The sequence below is a fragment of the Hydra vulgaris genome, chromosome 09, assembly GCF_038396675.1.
Source record: "Hydra vulgaris chromosome 09, alternate assembly HydraT2T_AEP".
Taxonomy (NCBI): Eukaryota; Metazoa; Cnidaria; class Hydrozoa; order Anthoathecata; family Hydridae; genus Hydra; species Hydra vulgaris.
Genome location: NC_088928.1, coordinates 46666646 through 46678645, shown reverse-complemented (window position 1 = coordinate 46678645; position 12000 = coordinate 46666646). Strand labels below are relative to the sequence as shown.

Sequence of the window (12000 nt, the reverse complement as noted above, 5' to 3'; positions counted from 1 at the left end):
ACTTACAATGATAGAAAATATAACAAATATAAACAAGGTATCTGAAAAAAACGCGAGGATCTTTTCGCCAGAATCTTAAATAAGCATTTAACAAGAATAAGATAAACAAAAAATGAATAAACTTTTACAAAATTGCAAGGTAAATAATCTATGTTTTTGAAGAAATATCAAGATCAGAATTTTATACAGACAATATAAATTAAAAACTTAAAAGTGTAAGAACAATAAATAAAATAAGTAGGAATAAACTTCAATTAAGGTAGACATGTATATAAACAATAAAAAAGTAGACCAAAATATATTTTCAACTTTTACTAGTAATAATAACTCAATATTATTATCTAATAAAAGAATCAGATTTTTTAGTTTATTTTTAAAAAGGTAACAAGCAATAGGTACTTCAAAATTAAAATTTGACAAAACAATTTTATTCTAAAGGTGTGGCGCTCAATAGGTAATAAAGAATTGATTAAAGTTTGTTTGACAAAAAGGTTCATTTAAAAAGTTATTATTTCTCAAAATATATTTACAATATATATTCTCAAAATATATTTTACTTAAAATGATTTATATTTGTTATTTCTATTATCTCTTTTTATTTCTATTTGATTGATAAAGATTTGAGGTAATTTTGATGGCAGAAATTGCCTTTTTGTAATCGAATAGAATGAAACCCATTTTGTTTTATTAGCATTCAAGGTTAACTTATTACACATGAACCAATTAGATACATGCCTGAGTTCTTTGTTTACTGTTTTAAAAAGTTCAGCGATGTCATAGTTAGAAAGGAATAAGTTTGTATTATCTACATACATAATGCTTGTTAGTTTTGAGGCTTTATTCATTTTGAATCATTTATGTATGCTTTTATATAAGCAGCTTAGCAATTACTATATGCTTCTTTATGTATTAAAACTTTTTTTTTTTTTTTTTGTTATTTACCTCTTCAAGGCCTAGAAGGCCACTACAGATGAGGAGGCTACTTAATAGTGGTTATAACCCTCTCTCAAATCTATAACTCCAAAACACGAACCTTGACGAACAAGGCCGCTTCGCGGAGAAACAAGTTGAGCACAGTATTACCAGGAGCGTGGTGGGGATTGAACTCGGAACCTCTCGCTTTAAAGCGAGCGCTTTACCGCTACACAACTACTGCATATATAACTCAATACGATATATTATTTACCACTTATATAAATTATATAAGTGGTAAATAATAATACGATATATTATTTTCTAGTTTATATATCTACATCTTTATAATAAAATATTTGTCATAGTGTCTTTTTCTAGCTCTAGCTATTTATCTTATTGTATATGCATGTATATAAAAATTGTAATAATAGTAATAGACAAAAGAAACTAAAATATATATATATATATATATATATATATATATATATATATATATATATATATATATATATATATATATATATACATACATATACATAAATTAAAAAAAGGAGAGATCCAAGAATTGAACCTTGATAAAATGATGCAATAAAGGCTTCTCAGTTAAAGGCTGCTATGAATCAATGACATCTATACAAACACATTGTAAATATGATTGTAAAGACTTTAATTTATATGGGAATGGTTTTGATTTATATGGTCTGGGAATAAATTGTCCTGTTGTCGGAGTGGCCCTTCTCTCATATTGTTATGCTTCATTATTATTTAAATGATATTATATTAAAAAATAGAAAGCAAATATAAATTACTTTATTATTTTTACGACAAAATAATAAGTTATTCTTATATTTTAACAAAACCGTCTTTTAGTTGACTTTATTTTAAAAATGTATTAGTTGATTTTAGTCCATTTTAGAAAATATATTAATAGATTTAGTTGACAGTCGAATTATTTAATAGTCGTAACAACACTAACTTTGCCTGCTATGCATATATGAAAAAAATGCTTTTAATAAATACTAGCCGGATTTACAAGAAACATCTTCAAAATAATGTCAATAATTGAGTAACATGAATATATAATTAATTGAGAAAATGAAAACTTATTTTTTCGTGTTTTTTCATAATATTTAGTAAACATAGTAAATAATAAAATTTTCTTTTAAATTTCTTTTAAAATTCTAATAAGAAAGAATAAAATGTGAAACATCAGCGGTGCATGTGTTTGATGTCTTTATAACTTCACTTAATATATTAATAAAAACTATAATGACACAGGCACTATTTTTTATCAACTAAAAAAAACTAAATCATACTATTTTTAAAATCAAACAATTGTGAAATAAACTCTTATATGCAGTAACATATTTGATTTAAAACGTAGAGAAATACAATGCTTTTAAAAAAATACTTAAGTAAAAGCAAAAGTACACATTAAAAAAAAATACTTAAGTCGAAATACAAAAAAAAAATCTACTCAATTCCAGTAACACAAGTAGATGTAATTTGTTACTTTCTACCTCTGTTAGAAACTGTTTTTTAATACTTAAGAACAACTAATACATTTTTTTTTACCTCCCTAAAGTTGAGAAGACGCTACAGTTGAGGAGATTTTTGATATTTAAAACAAAATTGTAAAAAAAAAAAAAACCAAATAGTTTTGACACAATTTTAAAATGTTGAAATGTTTTAAAGAATTGTTTACCATGTAATTCAAATTATTTTGTAAAACCTTTTGAAATCTTTTTTTATAAATAACACATAAAATTTTTATTTTTATAAGGATTTAGTGGTAATAAGCTTTAATTTAAAAGATCATGAAAAAATAGAAAAACTTTTAGCGGTAAGAACGAAAACTATTTAGAGTTAAAATTATTGAATATTATTTTTTGAAAGCCATAAAAAAATAATCTCACTTTTTACTATACATTGGAGAAAGTATATGAAGGTATTCTGTCATTTTAAATAATAAATTTTCTTTAATCAGCCTTTGCAGTAGAATAGAAACCTAAATGAAATTTCAAAAATTAATTAAAAAATATAATAATAATAATAATAATAATAATTGAACTTAAAAAATATAATAATAATAATAATAATAATAATAATAATTGAACTAATTAGACTATTTATTTTAATTTTCATTTAAAATATTGTATTAGTTTTTAATCTAAACTCATCTTTGTTTTAACCTAAACTTATCTTTTTTTAAAAGAACTACTAAACTTAAAAAAAAGTTTTAACCAATTTATTTTTTATCTGGAATATCCTTAAAAATAATTTTCAACTGAAATGTCCTTAAAACTGATTTTAACTGGAGTATCATCAAAATTATTTTTCAACTGGAATGCGGTAATGGTGTAGTGGTAGAGCGCTTGCCTCATAAGCAAGAAGTTCCAAGTTCAATCCCTACCATGTACCTGGTAGTACAGCACTCAACTTGTTTCTCTGCACAGTGGCCTTGTTCGTCAAGGTTCGTGTTTTGGATTTATAGAGTTGAGAGAGGGTTGTAACCACAACTAGAAGTAGCCTCCTCGACTGTAGTGGCCTTCATGGCCTTGGGGAGGTGAATTAAAATTTAAAAAATATATATCCTTAAAATTATTTTTAAATGGGAATATCCTTAAAATTTTGGAGTTTAAGCCCACCACATCTATGGAAATAATACAATCAACTTATTTTTCCAAGCAGTTTCTTTGTCTACCAAACTTTGTGTTTCTGAATTAAAGATTAAAGTTAATAATATGTTAAAAACAATATAAAACAATATATAACCATATATATAGCCAATCTTACTGTGTGATTACTAGCCAAACTTACTGTGTGAGCAAAGATTATAACAACAATTAAAAAAAAATTAACAAAATCAGAAACTTTGGTCACCAGATTGTCAGAAAAATTGTTATTGTAGATAAGTACTATACATAGTATATTAATGTAGTTAGATATAGTATATTAATGTAGTTAATTGCAGTAGTAGATTAATGGTGGATTAAATTTAAAACTATTATTATTAATTATTATCAATGGTTATTAATAATAATCTTTTGGCTCGCAATCAAGAGGCTCAAGGTTAAAATCTACCCAGAGATCTGGAATCTACCCTAGAAATCTACCTTTTTTGCAACTCTCTCTCTCTCAACCCTAAGGTACAAAAAAAGTAAAATATAATTTAATTAAAAAAAAAACAACAAGTAGCCTCTTTGACTGCAGTCTACTCTAGAGCTTTTATGTGGTAAAAATGAAAAAAAAAATGAAAAAAAAAATATGGGACCTAATATAAAACCATGTTGTACCCCTGAAGATATTGTTAAGAAAAATGTTTTCCATCAAGATAACTTTAAAGTGTGTGATTAGAGGAAATATTTGATTCTTTTGAAAATTTTTCCTAAAAAAATAAAAGTAGATAGCCTGTGAATAAAAACAGAATGCCAGACTTTGTTAATAGCCTTTGATATGGCAAGAGCAACAGTCCTTTTTACCTAATGTATGATAGAACCATTCATATATTACAGTTAAAAGATTTGCAGTTGAAAAAAATTATTTGCCCATCAATCAGATTATGTAAATAAATATTAGTTACAACAGTAACTATAGTTACAACAGTAACTATTTATTCAAAGTAAGTATTTATTATTAAAACTATTTTCTATAATCTAAAATTTAAATTTTATTAACAAAATCTTCAAAAAACTTTTATACACCATATTGCAAATAAACTTTTTATTGTGATTTCTATTTGTTCCATTAATTAGCTTTGCTAATTATTAACAAGAGTCACAGGTTGTATTTATAATAGTACATATAGTAAACGTTTTTTGTAACAAGGTGAGGTTGTTTATAAGTAAGAAAAACATATTAAAAACCAAGATGGCTTTTAAATGCGTTAAATAACAAGCTAACCAAGTCTGTCTACTATCTCAACAATATGACTATGCCCAAAGCAATTTATTCGACAGATGACATCTTTCTTCATAATAAACTTGTTTCTCCGTGCAGCGGCCTTGTTTGTCAAGGTTCATGTTTCGGAGTTAAAGAGTTGAGAGACGATTATAACTTCAAGTAGCCTCCTCATCTGTAGTGACCTTCTCGGCCTTGGGGAGGTGAATTATAAAAAAAAAAAACAATATAACTTCAGACCAACACATAATGTGCTTGCTTGCTGATCTGCCAAGAGCATAAAAGAATTAACAGCATTAGAAATTCCAAACGGCGTTTTGTACCAAGAATTGGTGACAAACTGGAAACGCTGGAAATGAGAAAATCATTGTTAATCTCACAGTATGAATTTGCTAAAACTTATCTCAGCAAGGAAGAATCTATACAGATGTTTGCGCATACAGTGATTTGAGTAACTCAAGTTCTTGCCTTCAAAGACAGGTGGCCAACTTTGTGACCAATTCATTATTGGAATTAATGATAGTGCTATTCTGCGTAACATTCTTCGGGGAAAAGTTGCATTAAGCTTTGACAACTTTGTTAAGATTGCATCCGTAGTTGCACAAACTAGAGTAGATGCTGTATGTTTATTTGTTAATGAAAAAGTAAATGCAAGTTACTGGACAACTCGGAATAAAATGACAATTCATACACAAAAAAAAAAAAAAAAAAAAAAAGAAAAGCAATGTTACAACTGTAAACCATTGAATCACTTTGCACTTTAATGTACTGTTTTATGTAAGAAATGCTTGCACAAACATGCTGCAAAAGACTTCTATAAACAACATCAAAACCAGGAAAACTTAAATGGGGATGAGCTCGCATTATGTATTTGCAAAATAGCTTTTTTTTCATTTATTACTTCTGTAATAAATAGAAGAAAAGCTATAGTGTTTGTGGATACTGGTTACTCACAATCAATCATCATCAAGAAGTTACTGTTGTTCAACTTTAAAGTGATTTGTGTAGCAGATTCCGCTCATTGTAGAAACAATGGGCGGAATGATTCTGTGTGAAAAAGTTTGTGTTAAAACACACCACCTAACAAATGGGTGTTTGGTGGATGCCATGGTTTTAAGTGTGGATGAAGTAATAAACAAATACGACATGACTATGGGTATGCATTTAATTTAATAAAGACTCATGACGGACTAAGAATTGACACTGGAAAATTGAAATTCTATAATTCTTTGATTAAGTTATCATTGAAGCCTTGTGTAAAGGTCTACTACCGCTAATGTGCGTCATTCAAGATAATAAAAAGAAGATAAGATCTATGCTTGATTATCGTGAGCTTAACACATATGTAAAACCCTTCACAAGGGTTGCAGTTGTCATAAACAATGCAATGAGGGATTGGAGACTCAAGAGTAAAAATAGCAATGACTTAGTAGTGGACCTACAAATTAATGTGCATAAAAGGCATTGGCCTTATCAAACTTTCCTTTATAAAAATCAGCGGTAAGCGCTTACATGTTTAAGCTTTGGTTTCAATTTAGCACCAGTAATGATGAGCTCAATACTGCGATATGTTCTCCAACAAGATTCTGCACTTACAAAATCAACAAGAGGATACATTGATGATACCTTAACAACCGATGGAAATGGAAGAAAGCTGGTGGTACATATGAAAAAATGGGGTCTTCACACAAAAACACCTGAATACTTTGGTAAAAATCCAGCTTGTGCATTAAGATTGGAAGTCACAGTAAATCCATTAACAAAGAAAATGTTTTTGAAAAAAGAATGAAAATTCCTACTATCAAAACTGTGCTCATCAAGAGGGATATATTCTCATTATGAGGTTATCTGGTTGCTAATCTACCAGTTGCTGGATGGTTAGTATGTAGTATCTTATTGAAATGATGCAGGAAGTTGTAGAAAAAGTCTTAAATTGTAATCTGGCAAAAGGTGTATGGAATGTTAAATCAAATGCATCTCTAAATGTATTGTGTAATGTAAGTTTGCTGGGAAAAGGAGTTGTGTTAATGCAAGATGACCAAAATATAGAAGATGTGACATGGCTTTGACCAAGGTTTGATGCTTTGCATATCATCGTAGCTGAATTAGATGCATGTATTGAAGATCTGAATATGGTATTGAATGATATATATATAATATGATCTGAATATGGTATCTCTATTAAAACTGATTCTCATAGTGTATTCAGTTGGTTAAAATCTGAATTGATTTGCAATAAACCTGTAAAATGGGCTAGGCAATGCAAAATGTAAATTTAACAAAGGCTTCAAATATTTGGAAAATTGGTTGAGGATTATGCCATAAATGTAAATGTTACATGGGTGCCAACTACTCAAAATATTGCTAAATAACTCACTAGAGTGACAACAAAATAGATAGAAAACAAAATTTTAATGCAAGAATGTAATACCATTTATAAGTGTGGTAAAGAATTCATTCAATAGCACACATTTCCAAGAATACGGAGTTATGCAGGCGTGCTGATATCCACATTAACAGCAAGAGAGTAAATCAGGTTGTTGTTGAATGTTATGAATGTAATTCGATTGATCCTAATGTAATTTCATGGAATAAAGGAAGTCTTGCTGTTAGTAAAGTATGGGAAAGAGTAGCCTGCGATGTTACTAATATTGATTAATTGCTACATCTCATCTGTATTGATTGTAGCCTAAGCAGATACACAATATGAACACCATTAAGCAACGAAAGTGCAACAATGGTTGTTCAATTGTTAGAAACAATATGGTCATCATTTGGACCTCCTTCTAAAGTTCTCCTAGATAACTCCAAGTCATTTAGATCTTATATTATGCAAACCATGGCATCTAAATGGGTTAAAGTAAAACTTATCTATCCAGCTGTTGAAAAACCATCAGGAAATGGAATTGTTGAATGAGTTCATCAGATGGTAAAAAGAACAAATGTAAGAGCGAAATGTGGTATACCCGGGTCTGTATTCTTGATCAACAATATTCCATTAAAACACAGTACATCTTTTAAAATTTTTTGCTAACATCAGAAATGCATTCAAACTCCTTGGAATTGAAATTAGCACAAAATTTTTAAATTGAGTTTCAAGGATAGAAAATTGGCATTAAAGTGTGGGTGAAACCCAAGAATATGACACTGTGCACACAGGGATGGTTGAAAAGATGTATAGTAGCACTGCATAATGAATTAATGACTGAAATTGAAGTCAATGGACATAAGTTACCTTGACATTTCTCTCATCTGCAGCATTATTGTGTAGACAGAAAAGATAAAGATTTAACAGCTGATGACAATTACGATTTGACACTATTCAAACCTCCCGAAATGAACTTAAAACATGTCCACAATAATGGTCTAAATTTTTAAATAAATCTTCGGGGTAATGGCAAAGCTGACAACAGTATGGGAAGCGCCAATCAAAACTATCCAACAATAGTAAGAAAGAGTGTTAGCCTGTTCGATTCACTCGCTATGGGAGGAGAATACTTGCGAACCGAAAGTATCATAATTACATATGAGCTCTTGTTGAGTTGTGGGAGGTAATGTAATTTCAATTTGTGGCATTAATTAGCTTAGCTAATTATTAAGAGGATTGAGAAGTTGTATTTTTAATAATATATATAGTGAACAATTTTTGTAACAAGACGAGATTGTTTACAAGTTCAATTTGTGAAATTAATTGAGCCAAGTCATTATATTGTGATTAGCATTTAACTGACCAAAAGCAACAATATCAGCAGGAGTCTAAATACTTGATCAATTCTATGAGAAACAAAAATATTAGAAAAAAGTTGTGGGAAGATGATGGATAGTGAGAAACATTTTTTTGTATAAAAACAATTTGAGAAAACTTAAAAGCAAATTAAGAAAATAAATTTAAAAAAAAATTGTTCTCACTTTTTTAAAGTATTGAAAAGGAATATCTCTTCGCATTTGATTTTGGTGTTTATATAAAACTCTAGAAATAATAGTTGATTGAATTTCAAGTGACTGTTTACGAAGGGAATTTATTAGATGAGATAAATCTTTGTAAAAAGGCTCCCATTTACCTAAAACAAAAAAACAACATTAACAATATAATGATAAAAAACAAGTGTTAATATAAATATATATACATATATAAACTATTGTTGAAATTTCAGCATTTAATTTATTTTAGACTGCATTAATTATAGAATCCAAAAATATAGAACCATAAAACATAGAAACGAGGTCAGCAACTTTTTGCCCAATTCAAACACGTTCAGGTCTACTGTTAGGTCGGCATTGCCAAATGCTGACCCTAATTCCTAGGGTTGATATATATATATATATATATATATATATATATATATATATATATATATATATATATATATATATATATATATATATATATATATATATATATGTATGTATATATATATATATATATATATATATATATATATATATGTATGTATATATATATATATATATATATATATATATATATATATATATATATATATATATATACATACATATATATATATATATATATATATATATATACATATATATATACGGAATTAAAAAATAAATTTATATATATGTTTATATATATATATTAAATAAAATTTTATATATATTAGGGCGCGAAAAATTATTATTTTTAACAAATGTTGACGTTTGTTTCTTTATTTATTGACAAACGTCTAATTTAAGAGGTATGCCAAATAACAGGGTCAACAACACGGGGAGGGAGGAAAAAACAATAAAGAAACCGCTTTAAGAATGAAGTTATCATATATCTGGTGATACATGTTTTGCAACAGTTAATACAACTAATAATAAAAAAGGCTGGACTTCAGACCATATAGATGATTCCCATGCTGGAATGTACCTTGCATGTGTCTATGATAATGCGCGGTATATTGGAATTGTACAAAAAACTGTAGATGATTCAGATATTTATGTAAAACTTATGCCATCGGTTTTTAAATCTTTAAGATAATTAGTTTTGTATTCATATGGATTTAACAATGTGGTTTTTTTAAAAAAGGCAAAAAATTGCTTGAATTAAGCTAAGACATTAATTTTTCCAGCTGCCATAATTTTAGAATACTTTATGATAAAGAGTTGAAAGTTTTGGGAAATTCTTTTTTCCATAAAACCTAAAGGAGGTGTAAATTTAAAAAAAATCTGAGATAATCACTCAAAAAATTTAAAAAAAAATTGACTCATCTTATATGGAATAGTAAGTGACCGGGGCCCTGGCCAAAAATGAGACTTTTTGACCGGGGCCAGGTCCCGAACCCGGCCTCAACAAAATTATAAGATGTAGCAGAAGTTGATAGCCGGGGCTAGAAAAAAATTATGATTAACTGGATTAATAAAAGTTATTTAGCATGAAGGGACAGATATAGTAAAACTTGTTGAATAAAAAGCCAAGCAAGACTGAGTTTTGGCTTATCATAATAGAGATGAGAGCTTGTTTGAGCATTGACCATGATTATATTTGTAGAAATAAGAAAGAAATGCAACATTACAACAATGGGAGAGTGGCACAAGCTTGGCAGATAAAGCAGGTCTAATTACATTTACAATGTGCTCTTAGACTTCGTCTGAGAGTGTGAGGGTTGTTATTCATCAATATAGAAATGCCAAAAATATTGCAATATTTTTTTGCAGTAAATAAATGAGTTTTGTTGTCTAACAAAAATTGTGGATAAGTCCAGAATTTAAATCCATAAGCCACTGCAAGCCTTAGGCTGTTACAGAAGAGAGATCAGATTTAAAATTGGCTGCTTGTTCTAAGCAATTAAAAAGTGAAGATTTTTAGTCAAGACAATGTAAAGTTGAGTCATCAGCAAATAGAACCACTTTAGATTTCATAAAGATCGTTATTGTAGATAAGAAACAATACAGGAGCAAAGATAGAACCTTGTGGTACCCTTAAAATTACTTGATGTAAAGTAGAGGGTAGGCCATCAAGAATAACTTCACTACTGCAGTTAGAAAGAAATAATTTAATAACCTCAAAACCTTTATATAAAGAACCTAATAACAGAGTGAAGACTAATTATAGGATAGTTGGAGAGGTCAAAGTGTTTTCTAGAGTTTTAAAAAATTGGATTCACTTATTTAGCAGTTTTTAAAAGTTTAGCAAAAATTCAAGAGAGTTCTGGAAAACACTTTTTTAAGACTATGATCGAAATCTATTCTGGAGCAAAAACTGTAGATGTGTTTAGCTGAGAATTTATATTAGCAGTGAAAGCCAAATTGATTCAGATGTTTAACAATGGGTTAATCTGTTTAACTGTCAGAAAGAGTTACCAAATTAGAGTAAGATTATCAAATTAGAGTAAGTGCCATTATCAAATTAGAGTAAGATTTCTTTGCAAATAACTCTGCTTTATTATGGGGAAAAGTAAAAAGATCAGATCCATGAATTAGAGATTAAATGTTAGACTTACTTTAGCTAATGACATTGTTGAAGACTAATCAAAAGTCTCTAGAACCTAACATCTGAGATAAGATACAAGATTTAGTAAAGTGAGAATAACAGAGCTTAACCTTAGGACTTTATGACATAGGCTTCTTATAATAATAAAAGGACATTTGTTTTTAAGAGAGATGTTCTTGTAAAAAAGATGAAAAAAATGAATTATATTTAGCAAAACAACTGCTCAAGATGGTGAAAAATGTGGAGTAGAACGAGGCTTGACTTAAAATTGAAGAGAAGTAATAAAAGCTTCCAAGCTTTTATTCCAGAAGGAATAAAAGCTTCCAAGATGCACTTTATGCATACATATTATAAATATAAACATATATGTTTGCTATGTATTTAGATGCTGGCATACAATATCCTTTCATTATTATATAAACTTTAGTATTTATATGGTGTAGTATTTGCCGAAAGAGAAGATGATCAGATGGATGTGTGATATGATTCTAGCAAGACAAGAAAAGGAGGCATAATCTTAGACAGATTAGAAAAGCATTGTATTGAACAATGTTTGTTATAAAAGATTAAACTAATTTAGGTATCAGCATGTAGAGAGGTAGCAGCTTCAGTAGAAAATGGTAATGGTAGAAGTAAGAAAACTTGAAGAGAGTGCCTTACATATTGTATGAATGAGCTTTAGTTAAGAAAAAAAAATGCTCTAGATTGTTTATATTAGAGAAAAAGCATAAAAGAGGAAGGCTGAA

The 12000-nt window shown here is 28.4% G+C and overlaps 1 protein-coding gene across 2 annotated transcripts in view; it reads right to left on the bottom strand.

The window, feature by feature from the left end:
- The window catches only part of LOC101238105 (nucleolus and neural progenitor protein), a 110664-nt gene that overhangs the window by 96232 nt on the left and 2432 nt on the right, over positions 1-12000 (bottom strand). For both annotated transcript variants that reach the window (XM_065805894.1, XM_065805893.1), the window contains exons 2-3: positions 8725-8876; positions 2832-2923 (exon numbers count right to left, since the gene is read on the bottom strand). In XM_065805894.1, the coding sequence (XP_065661966.1) occupies positions 2832-2923; positions 8725-8876 (244 nt within the window). The remainder of the gene's footprint in view (positions 1-2831; positions 2924-8724; positions 8877-12000) is intronic.